Raw genomic sequence first — 18,534 nt, forward strand, 5'->3', positions numbered from 1 at the left:
AGGGCTATGATCCAAATGTATCAAATAACATGGAGTATTTTCTTTTGTGGGTGTAGGTTATCTCACTCAATATAATGTTTTCTAGTTCCACTCATTTACTGCATGGTCTCAATTTTCTTTTGGCTAAATAGTATTCTATTGTGTGCTTATACATACTGCATTTTCATTACATATTCACTGTCTATTAGTTGAAGGATATTTAGGTTGTTTCCATTCCCTAATAATTGTGAACAGACCATCAATGAACATGTCTGCAAAACATCCGTGGAGTAGGATGCTGTCTGAAAAAGTGATAAGAAGTTATATAGCTGCATTATGTGGTAAATATATTTCTAGTTTTTGAAGAATTAGCCACAATGATTTTCAGATTGCACTAGTTTGCAATCACACTACCAGTGAATTGTGATTCCATTTTCTTATGTCCTTACTAGCATTTTGTTGTTTTTGGTTTTCTTGATTTTTACCATTCTGAGATGAGTAGGATGAAATATCAATGTTGTCCTAATTTATATTTATCTAATTTCTCTGGGTAATGAACAATCAAGTTATATTTCTTCGACATTTTTATTTCTTCTTTTGAGAATTTTGTTCAACTCCATTTCCCAGTCCCCCTTTTGAGACAGAATCTCTCTACATAGCCCTGGTTGTCCTAAAACTCACTATGTAGACCACACTGTTCTTAAAATCAGAGAGATCCATCTTCCTCTGCCGCTGGAGTGCTGCTATTAAATGTGTGAGACACTATGCCCCTCATTCATATCTCATTTTTAAAAATGAGTTGCTTGTTTTTATGAGCCTTTTTTGGTACCTTATAGATTTAGACATTAAACCTTTATCAGATGTGTAGCTGGGAGAGATTCTCACTCTGTAGTGTTCACCTTCACTCAATTGACTGCTTCCTCTTCTGTACAAACTTTTAATTTTATGAGGCAATATTTGCCAGTTTTTACCCTAATTTCCAGACAAATGGAGTCCAATATTTGTAGTCCTTTACTACATCTGTATTTTTTAGGGTGCTGCTTCAGTATTTTTCTGGAAGATATAGCATTTCAGATTTTTTTAAAACAGAGATGACCTTTATTGGGGGGTGGCTTCATCTTAAGAAAAGGAAGAGACAAAGCGATGAGATAGACTTTGCTGGCAGATGCCTGGGTGGCTAATGCTGGGGGGTGGGGGCTCCTGACCACGGGCCCATCCCACTTGTTCCTAAAGAACAAGGTTATCTTTTTGGGCTGCTCACTGCATTTTTCTCATGTGGTCTTCATTTACCATGGTCTTCTATTCCTTGTTCTCCCTCTCTTTTCTTGATCCAGCTAGGATCTCCCGCTCTCTTTCCCTCGACTCTTGCTCTTCATTGCTCCCACTCATGTCCAGGCTGTTCATGTAGATCTCATCCATTTCTCCGTGTCTTTCTTGGGGTCCCGTTTTCCAGGTAGCCTCACTGGTGAAGTGAGTAGCAGTCCAGTCATCCTTGTTCCACATCTAGCATCTTCCTATGAGTGAGTACATACCATATTTGTATTTCTGAGTCTGGGTTACCTCACTCAGGATGATTTTTTCTAGATCCATCCATTTGTCTGCAAACCTCATGATGTCATTGTTTTTCTCTGCTGAGTAGTATTCCATTGTGTATATGTGCCACAATTTATTTATCCATTCTTCAGTTGGAGGTCATCTAGGTTGTTTCCAGGTTTTGGCTATTACAAACAATGCTGATAAGAACATAGCTGAGCAAGTGCTCTTGTGGTATGATTGAGCATTTCTTGGGTATATGCCCAGGAGTGGTATAGCTGGATCTTGGGGGAGATTGATTCCCAGTTTTCTAAGAAAGCACCATTGGTATTGGCATAAAAACCAACATGTGGAACAATGTAATCGAATTGAAGACCCTGACATTAACCCACACACCTATGAACATATAATTTTTGACAAAGAAGCCAAAAGTGTACAATGGAAAAAAGAAAACATCTTCAACAGATGGTGCTGGCATAACTGGATATCAATATGTAGAAGGCTGCAAATAGATCCATATCTGTCACCGTGCACAAAACTTAAGTCCAAGTGGATCAAGGACCTCAACATAAATCCAGCTACTCTGAATCTGCTAGAAGAGAAAGTCGGAAGTAGTCTTGAACGCATTGGCATAGGAGATCACTTCCTAAATATAACACCAGTAGCACAGACACTGAGAGAAACAATCAATCAACTGGACCTCTTATGTGGGGCGTTTACCCACCACCCCCACAGCTTCCCAGAGTTTTCTTGAGTGCGATCAGCAGGAAATATTAGATAGAAGGATTTATAGTGGAGAATCTTGCGGAGATAAACAGATAGAAAATAAAGGATAGCCTCGAGAGGGCCTGGAACCTATTCCAAAGGTCCCCGACTGTCTCTGGCCCAGGGTTTTTATAGAGAAGCCAAGGGGTGGAGCAAAAGACCTCCTCCCCCAGCACAGCCAAGTGCAGAGCATCTCAGACACCTGCACTCAGGCCAGTGGTCCTGACCATCCTCTATTCGGACCTGCTGGGTAAAGCCACGAGGAACCCGAGAAGGGGCTCCCACAGGTCCCCCCTTCTTAATATATAAAAAATAACTATTAATGGTTTACAGTAATCTCCATAGCTGTTACATCTCCCAGTATGGGAGTAGAGGATGATATAGATGGCATTTCTCTTTTGAATTAGGTTCAAGGTGACTACAGTATTCTCAGCTGCCTCAAGCCCTTTCTAAACCAAAAACTCTTAAGGTGACTACAAACTTAAAGAATCCCTTAGCTTCATCATTACCATTAACAGGTTAACATAAATATTGCTATACATAGTCGCAATTCTCTCAGTCTTACAACTCAAAGCAAACTCTTAACAGAACCATTTGAATTAGCATATATGGTGCTATATATAGTTAACAATTTTCTCTGTCTTACAACTTTAACTCAGTCATTTGAATTTTCTTGTTAACAGAACATAGGAAAAATTTCGATGTATTCACATCAAACTTAAACATTTCATCAACTCCATAAAACCAGGGTGCATTAATATCAATAGGTTTCTGCGAACATAATTCAATCTCATAGCTCCTCCTTTTCTTTATAATTTTTAAACAAAAACTCAAACCTAGTTAGAGGAACCCAAACTTATACAATTCCTACAAACCCATATTGAAAAGCAATATTTTCGATCTAACCATTAACACTTTGAAAACTTAGCAAAACATCCAAAAGCAGTTTCTTAATAAAACTCTTTACACACTTTAAAAGTAGTCTCTTAGTATACCCCATTTGCATTTCTTACTAACAAAACATGACATTAATCCACTCAAACAGCAATTTAAATTAAATACACTAAGGAATATTAACTCTCCCTTTTCTTTATAATTTTAAGCAAAATCTCAAGCCTAGTTAGAAAACCCAAACTTTTCTGTTTAAACAGTTCCATTTGTAACACAAAACCAGTTCCATAAGTAATTTCATTTTCACATAAACAGTTCCACAAAACAATTCATAAATCACCAGTTAATAAAGCATATATGCATACACAAAATTGCATCTTGATTCTAAATAGAAATACATTTCTTCATTTAAACAGTTCCATTTTTAACCCAATTCCAGAAAACCGTTCCTAGGTCATTTCTATAAGCAAGCTCAAAACTGTCCCATTGCAATGAAATCTCTTTTGTTCATTTCATTTAAGTACCAAAATTCAAATGATAAATATTGGTACTAGGCTTCCAAATTTGAAGAAATCCATAACCAAAATGTTTTTGTAATTTTATCTCATTTTAAGTTCAAAAAGTTCAAACAAGAAATAAATTCTGGTATCAGGCTTTTACTTCCAAATATGAAGAGACGTTTTTTTAACCAAAACTTTTTGCAGTTAATAATTTTTGTTCAAACAAGCGTCTCTGCAACTTTTGTTCTCACAGACAGACCTTTTTAGTTATAGTAATATTTTAAATCGCACCGTTTTTGCTGTTAGTTCAGGTTTTTCTGTGCTGCGTTGATATTCCACGGATCTCAGCTGCAGATGCCTTGTGCTGGTTCTTGCATCCGCCATTCTTAGCTTCTTAGCGGCTTCTGGAGCTTTTGAAACCATTCAGACTGCCTACTTTGCAGTCTACTAGGACAGTATCTCATGTGTCTTAGGTGTTTTCACCATATACATTAAGAATAGACTCACACTTAACATTTACACTTTTTCACAAACTCACATAACATGTGCTTAAGCATAAACTCACTCAACATAACACATTTTTACAAACTCACATATTAACATCTACTTATTTATACTTTAAGGAAACTATAGAACTACTTTAGCAAATATATTTCTTATTAATTCTTATATACCTATATTCATTCCATCCTTATTTCTTATTTAAACTTACATTTACAACTAGCATCTTACAAGCTTGTTACTACATGTCTTAAGACTACGTTAGATACTTCTTACAAGCTTATATTCTTAAAGGAACTCTATAGATCTATTTTACCAACTTATATAGGCTACCATTAGCATATATCTAACTTAGCAAACACCTAAAGATTTCTTAACACAGAACTAACAAGACAGAATTTTTACAAACTCACATATCTTATTTTCATCTTTCTACTTCTTACTCTTAATTATCACCATCTCTATTAGAAAGATTCTCTTAACTAGACAGGAAGTACATACATCATTTCTAAAGTTTACAGTTTATAGTCAGCTTTGTTATAAAGCACTGGGATTTAGTGAGTGTTGTCATTATAGAGTTGTGATACTTGTTGCTAGGGGATTGTAACATTCTTGGGACGAAGCCACACCCCAAAGTTGTGGAGTTCTCTAGGCCTTTCTGAACCGTCAGAGATGTACTGTTAGCAGTAAACGGTTTTTAACTAGAGGCTGTCCCTTCACCCAAATTCATAATAGTTCCCCTAAATGCCTCAATTCAGACAAACGTTTCTATTACAGCAGCACTTTTGGTTTGTTCTACGGAAAAACTTCACTTCACGCTGAGGGTGAAATTACTGTATTTAGCTTCTGTAAAGCGCTTCACCATCCTGTACAGCTCTTAGGTGATATAAGGTATTTTTCTAAAGGAGCTAGTAAAGCCAAAAGCGGCACAGCTCTGAACTCTTATTTCCTCACTGTTTGCATTAACCAGTGACAAAACCTCAGAAATACTAATCGAGCCACTTTCATTCTGGTTCCTTTATAGGAACCTCATTGGAGCTGACCTTCCTTAGTTCCACGCTCCTTACCAAATTCTCCGGTAACCACCGAGCTTCATTCTCTTCTTGTGAAAAAACACAAACATGTCCTCGACCCCATATTAACAGAGGATCGGCACCCTTCCATAATCCCGAGCAGGGATCTTTCCATTTCACTTGAGTTTCAGGATTTAGTATTTTCACTTCATTAGCTTTAACTCCTAATGTTATTAGCAGCTGTGATATTTAACATTGATTTCTTATAAGGAACTTTCAGGTGAAGCAACTCTTTTGTAAGACAGCTAGATTTTCTGAAGTTTGTTTCCCATCTATAAAGCAGTCATTTCTTATCTGAATGCCTGTTTTCCTTGTCTCCTTATTAGATTTGCAAAGGAATTACTCATTGCAGGCAGTTTGTTCAAAAGGCAAAAAAACTTTTTTTAATTTCAACAAGTTTCTTTATGTCTAAGACAACGTTCAGTGTATAAACTATTTCCCCTTGTTTTAAGGATTTTAAAGTGGCTTGTTTGCTCTTATAGGTAGCTTTTTGTCATCCAACTACAGTAAAAACTTTTCACAGCTATTAGAGTAAATAAGGCATTTTACCAATGGAGCCCCAAACCGCGAAGCACCTAGTTCCATATCCTTTCAATTTTTCATTGGAACTGACACTTAAACCCTTAGACGATTTTCCTCCTTATTTTTAAAAGCCGTATTTTAATTTTAGAGCTGACAAAAATGTTTCAGGGCAATGTCGCCATCTTTAGTGGAAAAACTACCTTTCCCAGAATGCATTTCCCTTATATCAGTCCCTTATATCAGTCATTTCCCATAGTTCTTTTTGGGTCTGAGAGTCAACTGGTTCTCTTTTAGCAGACTTGCTTACAAATTCTTGCCTGGGAGGTTTGAACAAAGTTTTTTGCTTTTACAACAGGAGATTTGAACAAGCATTTTACATTTTCAGCTATGGTACATTGGGAGATTTCTATTCTCCTCAGCTGGCTTTAACAGGTGTTTCAACTTCATCAGACACTGGCCCCTGAATCAAAACCGCACCTGCCTCGTTAGCCGGCATGGAGGCTGGCATTTCTGATAGCAACTTTCCTCGGGGCTTGTGCTTGCCTTAGCCAGTCAGTGAAAAACAAAATCATTTGCAAAAGCTTTTCCATAGCTCCTTCAGATAGATTTTCTCCCACTGATCTTATTCTCATTTTGCTTGTTCCTTCCCCCCCCAGATGCAGAGCTTCAGGTATCTGTCTGCGGCTCTGTACCTCTGCTAGCTGCCTTTGGAGGTAGGGGCTTTTTTTTCTCCCCCCGAATCTGCCTCAAACTCTAGCAGCTTTTTCAGGTCATGCATTTTCTGGGGAGGATTATGTCCCTTCTCTGTTCTTCAGAGTCTTTCTCCCAGACAGTTCCCAGTTTGGTCTCAGTTTATCCCCTCTACCCCAGAAACAGTTTCCGACACTGCAGTGGCAGCTTTTCCTGCTACTGAAGGTAGGGGCTTTTTGTCTGTTTCTGTTTTCGGGGTCTGTGTGGTTTGCGTACAGACTGAAAATCTAACAAGGGAGGTTTTTGCCATTTCTAAACTCCCATTAGGACAGGTGTTTTGCCTCATCAGGCCTTCACCTGACCTAGTCCCCCAGTGGGTTGTGTTTGTCTGGGTGCTCAAGGACAGAGCTTATGCCAGAGGCAATCACCCCTTAGGGCTACACTCCCTCATCTCACAGGGAGTCAGTTTAAACAAAGCTTTTCTCAAAGAGATGCTTTCTCTGACAGAAAAAAAAGCTTTACTCCTGGTTAGTTCTGTTCTGCCCTGGCCGGGCTCTTTCCCCAGACAGCATTCTGACTCAGCAGCACAACTGCTTCAGACACAGTTCAGCTTTACTGTTTTCCCAGAAAGGTCCTTACTCTGATAGAAAAGCTTTTTCTCAGATTTCTTTTTGCAGCTGTGGACCTATCAACCCAGGACTTGTAGGAAAGTGGACAACTGTGCTGTTCCCACCAGCTTTAGCTTTGTTTATTAGCAGTTTTCCCCTGGGTCCTGCACCTTCCTGCCTCAGCTCTGTGCTCCAGGAAGTTTGCAACTGCAGGAATCCTAGTATCCCCGAAATGCACTCCAACTCAGAGATGCTGGCCAGTCACCTCTGGGTTTTTGGTCAGAAGCAAGGATTCAATGCTAACAGTTTGCATTGCTTCAGGGGAATCTTTGAATTAGGACGATTAGGAGCACCTTTTCATTCTGAAACCCTCACTCAGAAACAAAACCCTTGATGCCTCAGGTTGGCTGTAACTGAAAAGCTTGGTTTCTCTGCTTTTCTCAGGTAAAGTTTCCTGCCCTTTTGGGCTCTCTGTGGCTCTTCACCCTTACTCTCCCCAAGCGTTTCCCTCAGGGTACTCTGACCCACTGTCTTTTACTAGCGTGAAGAGACAGCTTAGAAAGGGTTTTTAGAAACTTGTTCTTGCCTCCTGCATTGCAGGGATGATTTTTAAAGCTTGAAAGAGAACTTAGAGGGGTTTTGCTGTCTTAAGTTTGCTGTTTTCCCTTAGAGCTAATCACAGGTGGTCCCCATACTAATATCTTCAGGTGATTCTAATTTTTGTCCTGAGAGAGTTCTGAAAGGCTTTAGTTTTTAAGTTTGAGAGCTTTTGAGAAAGATTAAGGCTTTTTAGCGAGATTTTTCCCCAAAATTTTTCAAGAAAAGCTTTAGAGTTTAAGAGAAAGATTTTTTTCCCCAGGAGAAGACCAATGTTAGTTATTTAGCTGCGTTGTGTTCTTACCCTGCAAGGAAGTGTCACGAAACATGACAGAATCAGCTTATAAGAGTTTATTAGAGATAAAGGGACAGAGAGCGCAGGCCTGTGGGAGAGACACGTGCGTAGAGGAGAGAAGAGAAGAGAACCGGGAATAATGGCGCTCCGCTTTAAAAACCGGCTGGGGGCGTGGCCAGGTCACGTCACTACTCCACGTGTGTGCGTAGATCACATGGTCACGATGCGCGTTTACGTAGCCATGTAACGTCACGGATTCTGGTCACGCAAGATGCCTTGGCCGGAATTTGCGAGGCGGAGGTGTCCGGCCTGACCGGAATTGGCTAGGTGGAAGTGTCTGCCTGGTAAATGTGACCGCTGGGGGGGGCGTGTTGTGAACCCTTCAACCAGCTTTTCCCAAAACTTCCCAACTTTAAACTTTGACTTCTTACACCCCGATTTTTGCCCCAGGGAGAAACTACTTTCTCCTGCCGCTTGCATTTGGAATTTCAGCTGTCCCCAGGTCAAAAGCTTCCATAGGAAACTTTTTCTTCCCCATAAGCTCAAAGAAGAGCTTTTTTACTACCCGTAAAGCCCAAGGAAAGATTTTTTTCCCAGTTTGCTTTCAAAGCCCCCAAAGTTAGAAAATTGAAGAGTTTTTCTGTCTAGTTGCCTTACTTATTTTTTCCTACACAATCTTACACTTCTAAGTTTTTCCTAAACTATATCACTACCCTATACCTTATACTTATCACAGATAGAAATTAAGAAAGGGATAGAAGATAGAAAATTTTGACAGAAGAGAATTTCGCTGCAGCATCGGACATCCTTCCAGTCCGCTTTCCTTTTCTCTCAAGGATAAAACCCCTGCCTTCCAAAAATATATATAAAAATATATATATTCCATAACACCGGCATGCCTTTCCACTGGCAGGGCTGACTCAGCACTTTCACCAAAAACTCTGTAATAAAACTATTATTTTCCTTTATCTTTAGTCCCTATTACTTTGTCTTTAGTCCCTGTTCATTTTTCTTTATTCCCCCCTTTTTTTCTTTAGTCCCTTTTTTCTTTTTTCTTTAGTCCCTGTTCATTTGTCTTTAGTCCCTCCTTTTTTTGTTCCCCCTTTTTTTCTTTAGTCCCTTTTTTTAAATTGAGGACTATGAGGGTCCAGCCCCTCGATAGTCCCCTCCCAGGTTCCGGGAAGAATCTACAACCAGCTGATAATTAATCTTTGATGAAATGAAATGAATCTATGTACACAAAACTACCTTAGTCCATATACTTTATTATACTGTGACAGTTATAAGCTTATATTCTGCTCTCATACTTAGGTCATCTTTAGCCTGATTTCTCTCTACACTTGTCTGTGATCCCCTCAATGTTCTATCTTAATTCCTTCATCTAGTTCTGTCCCTTCTAGGTTCTCATCTATCTAGTTCTTTCCCCTATCAGCTCCTCTCCCATCTCCTTCTCTCTCATCTTGCTCTTCCTTATCTTGTTCTTCCCCATCTGGCTCATCCTCATCTTCTATCTCATTCCTCTAGTCCTCTCTTTTAGCCCTTCAATCTAGTTCTTCCCCATCTCAGTTCGTTCCTCTCAAGTTCTTACCCATCTAGTTCTTCCATTCTCTTTTCTCTTCCCCTCTGCCTCCTGGAAGTCTCGGTATATAAAGGGAGGGTCCGAGGTAATTGTGTAAAGCTATTACTTAACGTCCACCTCTCCTAGGTAGTGTCTCCTTGTGGAATTTACCGTAAGTCAGGAGACTTGCATGTGGGCTATTTTCATTGTTAGTCCACCTAGGACTAACAATGGGTGCCCACCTGGTGTTTCCTGTAGTCCTTGAAAGTGGCCAAGGGAGATAATCTGATTCCAGAGAAAGCCTTTCCTGAGGCTGTTCTCCAAATACCTGGAATGTGTATGTCCAGAGAGTGATCAGTCTACACTGTTAGCCCTTCTTAGGGAAAAGTCAATTGTGAAAACTATGAAGGCACACATGATTTTCATAACAGAAGACAGCTGATATATAACAAGCCAAGTAACACCAAAAACTCCTTGGGATTTGGCTTCCTCTGGAGGAATTCCCTGATCCCTCCAGGTAGTGACTTTGCCATAACCAGCTGAGTTCTTATGATATATTCCTGTGGCCCGCAGCATTTTTTCTTTTTTCATTAGTCACTGTTCATGGCGCCATTCTGTGTGGCGGTTACCCACCACTCCCACAGCATCCCAGAGTTTTCTTGAGTGTGATCAGCAGGAAATATTAGATAGAAGGATTTATAGTGGAGAATCTTGCGGAGATAAACAGATAGAAAATAAAGGATCGCCTCGAGAGGGCCTGGAACCTATTCCAATGGCCCCCAACTGTCTCTGGCCCAGGGTTTTTATAGAGAAGCCAAGGGGTGGAGCAAAAGACCTCCTTTCCCAGCACAGCCAAGTACAGAGCATCTCAGACACCTGCACTCAGGCCCGTGGTCCTGATCATCCTCTATTCGGACCTGCTGGGTAAAGCCACGAGGAACCCGAGAACGGGCTCCCACACTCTTGAAACTGATAAGCTTTTGTAGAGCAAAGGATACAGTCAACAAGGCAAAGCGACAGCCTACAGAATGGGAAAAGATCTCCACCAACCCCACATGTGACAGAGGACTGATATCCAGAATATATAAAGAACTCAAGAAATTAGACTTCAAAACGACCAACAGTCCAATTGAGAAATGGGCTTTAGAACTAAATAGAGAATTCTCAACAGAGGAAACTCAAATGGCTGAAAGACATTTAAGGAATTGCTCATCATCCCTAATCATCAGGGAAATGCAAATCAAAACAACTCTGAGATACCAGCTTATGCCTGTCAGAATGGCTAAGATCAAAAAAACTGAAGACACTTTATGCTGGAGAGGATGTGGAATTAGGGGAACTCTCCTCCACTGCTGGTGGGAATGCAAGCTTGTACAACCACTTTGGAAATCAACATGGCATTTCAGATTTTACACTGAGGTCTTTGATCCATTTGTAGTTATTTATTTTGTGAAGTGATAGATATGGGTCTAGTTCATTGCTGTATGTGGGCATCTCTTTCTTTTGTAGCATATTTTTTTAAAGATTCTGTCTTTTCTCCAGTGTGTATTTTTGAATCTTTTTCAGATATCAGGTGGTTGTAATCATGTGGACTCATGTTTGAGTCTTTTGTTTTCTTCCATTGATATTTATATCTGTTTTTGCACCAGCAAGATACTATGTTTATTAATACTGCTATAGAACATATTTTAAAATCTGGAATAATAATTATTCTTGCACTGTTCTTATTATTAAGGATTGCAGTGGCTATCCAGAATCTTGTCTGATTCCATATTGATTTTAGGATTTTTTTCCTGTTCTGTGAAGAATGTTGTGTTGATTTTATTGATGTTGCCTTGGATTTGTAAATTGCTTTTGGTAGAATCATTATTTTCACAATGCCAGTTCTACCAGTCCAGAATCAAAGCATGTGTTTCCATCTTGTAGTGTCTCAATCCATTTCTTCTGAGATTTAAAGCTTTCACTGTAGAGTTCTTTCCCCTATTTTATTAGGTTCATTTCAAGGTCTATTACATACTATGAAGGTATTGTAAGTGGAAATGTGTCCATAATATACTTCTCAACCTGCTAGTGTACATAAAGGCTACTGATTTTTGTAAGCTGACTTTGTATCCTGTGTCTATATTGAAATTGTTTATCATTTCAACATCTTTTTTTTTCTGGTGGAATTATATATATTCTGCATAAGGATTGTTTGATTTTTTTTTCTGTTTCTATAATTTTCTTTTCTTGCTGTTTTGCTCTAGCTAAAACTTTGAGGATTTTATTGAAAAAGAGTGGGGAGAGGGGACAGCCCTGTCTCATTCTTGATTTTAATTTAATTTACTTGGTTTTACTCCATTGAGGATAATGTTGGCTATGGATTCATAATATAGAACATTAATGATTTTGATGTTTATTATATATTTTATTTGATGTATGTTTTTTCATTCCTACTCTCTCTAGAACTTTGGAATGAAGGCATACTGATTTGTTCTCAAGCACTGTCTCAAAAGTATCTCTGTCAGTCTTGGAACTCAATATGTAGTCCAGGCTGATGTTCACCTCACAGATATCTACCTGACTCTTTATCCTGTGTGCTGAGCATAAAGCACACAGCAACATTGTGTTGAATTTTTTATCATTTATTTATTTATTTATTTATTTATTTATTTATTTATTTATTTTTAGAAGATTAATTTTTAATTTTAAAATTATGTGTGTGTATGTGCATCAGTATATGGGTAGGTGCACATGAGGAATGATAATAATTTTTATCTTTATGTCTGTGTTATTTCATATATGTGTTTATTACAAATTTTATTATGACATTATTGCAATAAATAGAATACATGCTAACATGGGTATATAATACATATATGTATTTTGCTTATATTCACCTCCCTAACCTCTCATCCCCATCTCTTGCCCTCCATTACCCCTATCACCCCCAGTTTGCTCAAGTAGATCTCATCGATTTACTCATCACTGGACAATCCTTACTAGGGTCCTCCTTACTAGCGAGCCTTTCTGGAGCTGTGGGTGGCAGTCTGGTTACCCTTTGCTTTATATCTAGTATCCACTTATGAGTGACTACATACTATATTTATCCTTCTGAATCTGGGTTACCTCACTCAGGATGTTATTTTCTTGTTCCATCCATTTGCCTGCAAACATCATGATGTAAATGATTTTCTCTGCTGAGTAGTACTCTACTCCATTGTGTATATGTACCACATTTTCTTTATCCATTCTTCAGTTGAGAGGCTTTTAGGTTTCCAGGGTCTAGCTGTTATAAATAATGCTGCTATGAACATAGTTGAGAATTTGTTCTTGTGGTATGATTGAGTATTCCTTGGGTATATGCCCAAGAGTGGTATACCTGGTTCTTGAACAGCCTGGACATGAGTGGGAGAAATGAAGGGCAAGGGTCGAGGGAAAGAGAGCTGGAGATGCCAGCTGGATCAAGAACAGAGAGGGAAAACAAGGAATAGGAGACCATTGTAAATGAAGACCACATCAGAAAAGGAAAAAAACAAAGTGCTAGAGAGGCCCACAGGAATCCACAAAGATACCCCCACAAAAGACTACTGGCAATGGCCGAGAGACAGCCGGGACTGACCTACTCTGGTGATTAGATGGCCAAACACCCTAATAGTTGTGTCAGAAACCCCATCCATGTACTGAGGAATCTGGATGCAGACATCCACGGCTGGGCCCTGGGTGGAGTGCTGGGAGTCTAATTTGTGAGAAAGAGGAGGGTTTATATGAGCAAGAATTGTTGAAACCAAGGTTGGATAAAGCACAGGGACAAATAGCCAAACGAATGGAAACACATGAACTATGAACCAAAGGCTGAGGGGCCCTCAAGTGGATCAGGCCCTCTGAATATGTGAGACAGTTGATTGGCTTGATCTGTTTGGGAGGCATCTAGGCAGTGGTACCAGGTCCTGGGCTCGCTGCATGAGACAGCTGTTTGAAACCTAGAACTTATACAGGGACGCTTGGCTCAATCTGGGAGGAGGGGACTGGACCTGCCTGGACTGAGTCTATCAGGTCGAACTCAGTCCTCGGGGGTGGCCTTGATCTGGAGGTGGTGGGAATGGGGGATGGGCTGGGGGGAAGGGGAGGAGGGCAGGAAGGGGGAGAACAAGGGAATCTGTGGCTGTAATGTAGAACTGAATAGTATTGTAAAATAAAATAAAAAAAGTCATACAGAGGGAAAAAAAGAATCTAGAAGGCAATTAGATTACCATCACATTCCACTTTGTATCAACAACATTTGTGGTGATATTGTGTTCCCCAATATATTGTGCACACTATTAAACTTATATTGGGTCAGACAACAGAACAGTCACAAGATAGACAGAGGCCAGAAATTGGTGGCACACACACCTTTAATTCTAGCATTCTGAAGGCAGAGATCCATCTATATCTTTGTGAGTTCAAAGCTATACTGGAAACAGCCAGACATGGTAACACATGCCTTTAATCCCAGAAAGTGGTTGCAGGAGGCAGAAAAGTATATAAGTTGTGAGGACCAGGAACTAGAACCTTTTTAAAGCTTTTAGCATTTAGAAGCAGTTTATCTGAGATCCATTTTTATGAGGACTCAGAGGCTTCAGTCTGAGGAAACAAGATCAGCTGCGAAGGTGGTGGGGTAAGATTAGATGTGGCTTGTTCTGTTTCTCTGATCTTTCAGCATTTACCCCAATACCTGGATCCTGAGTATTTTATTAATAAGACCTTTAGAGATTCCTGCTACAAACAGTAGTTTGTACACTAGTGCCTATGACATGCTTTTATCAGTTTTACAATAGTGCATATGGAGAGATGGCTCAGATATTAAGAAAATTAACTGCTATCAGGGAAGACCAGGGTTCAATTCCTGTATCCAAGTGGTACAAAAACTCATCTCTAAACCCAATCTTATTGGACCTGATGTCCCTTTCTGGGCACTTCAGGCACTACACATCTTTAGTACAGATGTGTTACAGATATACATGGAAAAATGCTCTTGCAACTCTTACTAGCTCCACAGATAGGGGTGGTGGCATCATGAGCCTCTTTCCCATCTGTGCTGTATTTCTGAAATCAGATTGATCTTCTAGAGGTCTTGTGTGGGTAACCATAGCATCTGTGAGTCCATTTGAGTCATGCCCATAGTCCAGCCCTTTGTGGGACTTCTCTGGATCTAGCAGCCTTTTCACCACGTCTTCCACAATGTTCCCTGAGACTTGGGTTGGAGTGGTTGCAGGTATTCTGTCAATTTCAGTTTCCTTAATTTTGTGTGCATAATATTTGTTTGTTTCACACAGCTAATAACATACCTTGAATATGTAAATATTTCTATTTCCAATGTAATCCACATGCCTTTGAGTTGATCTTTTTTTTTCTCTGATTGCAATAGCTAGACACAAGGTTGAGATGTAGTAAAAGGTGAGAAAAGATATTTTAAAATGGTTTCTTAATGTTAAAACCAGGCTTTCTTTCCAAGTGAGATGTTGGATGAAGTGTTTGTTTGATGCAGTTTTTATCTTATATATGAAGTTTTCCTCTCTCTATTACCATGTATTTATATCATTAAGAACTATTGAAATATTCCAAGTTAGAACAAAATACAGGGGCATATGGAGGAAGGAACTTTCCATTGGGAAAAGAGAATTACAGGAGCCTTTTGCTTTCATTTCAGAATACACAACCAAGGAGAGATAGTTCCATGATATTTAATTAATGCTCAGGCTAATAATACCTAGTCCTTTAGTATTTGTGATAATCTAATGACTATTATGTCATGTCACTTCTCTTCAAAGTAGCTCAATCTGAAGGTGCTTGTATGTGAAAAGCTGGTCTAAGGAAAAGTTAACCAATACAGCCCTCTGTTGCTGAAAGTTTTCTTGTGTCCCTCCTAGTATGCAATTGCTCATACCCAAGTAAACACACAGAGGCTTAATTTTATTAAAATTGCTCAACCATTAGATCAGACCTACCACTGATTAGCTTGTACCCTTAAACTCAGCCTATTTCTGTTAATCTATGTGTTGTCACGTGTTCCCAGTGGTGTCCCCCGACTCAGCCTTCCTATTCCTAGCATTCTCCTTGTCTGCTTATCCTGCCTATACTTCCTGTCTGGTTACTGGCCAATCAGAATTTTATTTATCAACCAATTAGAGCAACACATTCACAGCATGCAGAGCAATATCACCCATCAGCTCTCCTGTATGAACTCTTATTTTTCTGGTTGCATTTTGGCAACATGAAACAAACCTAGACATAGTGAACAAGACAAACCTCAGTTGAGAAAGGCAACTATCAGCTTACATGTAGAAAGGCTGTGGGGTACTTTCTTAATTAGTGACTGAGATCAACTCACTGTGGTTGGTGCCAAACCTGGGCAGTTAGTCCTGGGTTGTATTTGAAACTAGGCTGAGCAACCATAGTGAGCAAGCCAGTAAGAGGCATTCATCCAAAGCTTTGGCTTCAGTTCCTGCCTTCAGGTTCCTGTGTTAACTTCTCTCAGTGACAGACTGTGGTCTAAGAGTTGTAAGATTAATAAACCTTCTACATCACAAGTTGCTTTTGTTCATTGTTTTATCACAGCGATAGAAACCTAAGAAATCTATTTTTCTATACTAACTTGGAGAATAATTTTGGGTTCCTACCTGTCTTTTCACATAGAAAGCCAATTTTTTTCTACAGAGGGAATCATATTGACATGAAGATTGTAATAAAATAGCTTTATCCCACACAGATGGCTGTATGTATCTTTAATTTTGAGGTATTTTACATATTTTATTTATTATGTTATGTGTGCCTGTGTATGTATGTGTACTGTATGTGTGCAAGTACTCACAGAAAATAGAAGAGGGCAACAGATACTCTGAATTGCAGTTACTTGTAGTTGTGATCCAACTAATGGGGTTGCTGGTAATTGAACCAGAGTCCTCCACAAGAGGAGCAAGTGGGGTTAACCACCGAGCCATTGTTCCAGTGCGAGTTTGAGGAAATAGCATGAAATCTGCCACCTAGAAGAGGGTTAATAGCTGTTAAGGAATGTTGTCTATTTCATACAGGTTTTATAATTGTTAAGATAACAAATCTAATGGAGAGTAAAATCTATTTTTCTTGGTATTGTAGTCTCTTGGCCCAGAAGGATTTATGAAAAAAGGTATGGCAAGATCTGAGAATGAAGAATGGAAAAGAATTCGATCATTGCTGACACCAACCTTCAGCAGTGGAAAACTGAAGGATGTAAGTTAATGAAGAACATTTTATTGTAAATGTAATAGAAACTACTGGAGGACTGGTAGAAATAATATATTATTTAGAGAGCTGTTGTTTGATCATTACATTGCTAAGGATGTTCTTTTTTGTTTTTTTTTTGTTGTTATTTATTCTTATATAGTACTTTTAAAAATATGATGATCTTTTTATAACTTCAAAAGACTTGTTATTTGGGGACTCAGATGTTGCCATTTACCATTAGACTGTGTTGTGTTTTGTGCTTAGATGTTCCACATCATCCAAGAATATGGGGATGTGATGGTGAAAAACATGAGTCAGGAAGTAGCGAAGGGCAAGAATGTCACCATGAAAGAGTGAGTAGTGATGTATGCATTCGCTGGGGACTCTGAGCTCCATCTGGAGACCTCCCTCTGCCTGACAGGTAGCTAAAATTATTCCATATCAAGAGTAAGGCAGAGGCATGAAGTTACCCTGCTGTGAACCATACATTAACTAAAAGTTCCCACAATACCATTTGAGACTCTCTCCGTTGTGTACATGAGACAAAATTAGGTTACCTGTTGTCATCCTGTATATTTTAGAAGACAGTTATGTAGTTTAGAATGAAAGAGTAATATTTAGGAAAGCTGAGGATGTGGGAATTAAGAAATGTGGGAGGAGGATTTATGTGCTACATCAGAGGGCATTGGTTTTACAAGAATATTATAGACATAACTTTCAACAATGTAAATCATGTGGTTTTGCTGAGTGTCTTAGAAAAAATATCATCAACAAACAAATTTCTTCTGCCTCTCTTTCATCCAACTAAAGAGGGAGAAGTTTCTGGAAATGGCGTGGGTATTAAAATCATGCTGAAAACACCATGGTAGTAAACTCAGGCTGTGTTGATGATATTGCAGACTAATTGTCACATACCTCAGAGGTTGTGTGAGTAACACATTAACTTCTATGGTTCTCTACTCAGCGTCTTTGGGGCCTACAGCATGGATGTGCTCACTGGTACCTTATTTGGAGTGAAGGTGGATTCCCTCAACAACCCCCAGGATCCCTTTGTGAGAAATACAAGAAAGCTTTTTGTACTTGATTTTTTCAATCCATTGATTTTCTCTCAAGGTATGTAGTCTATTTTCAACTATATTAAGATCTTAGATTTCTTTTTATTAGCATACAACATAAAGAGGTCCTCATAGCATGTCCATACTCAATTATTATTTCCCTCATCTTTTTTTAAGTGCTGCTATTTTATTTTGCTGAAGTTTTTTGCTTTTTTTAATTATAGTTTTATTATATATATATATATATATATATATATATATATATATATATATATATATATATATATATATATATATATCACCCATGAATTCCCCTATCCTCTTTTCTCCTTTCCCCAGCCTTCCCTCCCCTAATACACCACATTCCCATCTCCTCCAATGCAAGGTCTTCTTGGGGATTCATCACAGCCTGGTAGACTCAGGTGAGGCAGGTCCAGTCTTCTCCTCCCTACACTAAGGCTGAGCAAAGTATCTCAGCATAGATCCTAGGTTCCAGAAAGCCAGCTCATGTACTAAGGACAGGTCCAGGTCCCACTGCCTGGTGGCCTCCTGAATAGTTCAAGCTAATCAACTGTCTCACTTATCCAGAGGGCCTGATCCAGTTTCATGGGGGTTCCTCAGCTATTGGTTCATAGTTCATGTATATCCACTAGCTTGGCTATTTGTCCCTGTATTTGCTTTTTCCAGTCATGGTCTCAATATTTCTTGATCATATAATACCCCCTCTCTCTTACTGATTGGAC

At 39.1% G+C, this 18,534-nt stretch overlaps 1 protein-coding gene across 1 annotated transcript in view; it reads left to right on the forward strand.

Moving 5' to 3' along the window:
- Positions 1-18,534, forward strand: part of LOC107400566 (cytochrome P450 3A13-like) — an 85,821-nt gene that overhangs the window by 33,233 nt on the left and 34,054 nt on the right. The window contains exons 10-12 of the mRNA XM_076560632.1: positions 16,629-16,742; positions 17,001-17,089; positions 17,701-17,849. Coding sequence (XP_076416747.1) covers positions 16,629-16,742; positions 17,001-17,089; positions 17,701-17,849 — 352 coding nt within the window. The remainder of the gene's footprint in view (positions 1-16,628; positions 16,743-17,000; positions 17,090-17,700; positions 17,850-18,534) is intronic.

The sequence above is a fragment of the Peromyscus maniculatus genome, chromosome 23 (assembly GCF_049852395.1).
Source record: "Peromyscus maniculatus bairdii isolate BWxNUB_F1_BW_parent chromosome 23, HU_Pman_BW_mat_3.1, whole genome shotgun sequence".
NCBI lineage: Eukaryota > Metazoa > Chordata > Mammalia > Rodentia > Cricetidae > Peromyscus > Peromyscus maniculatus.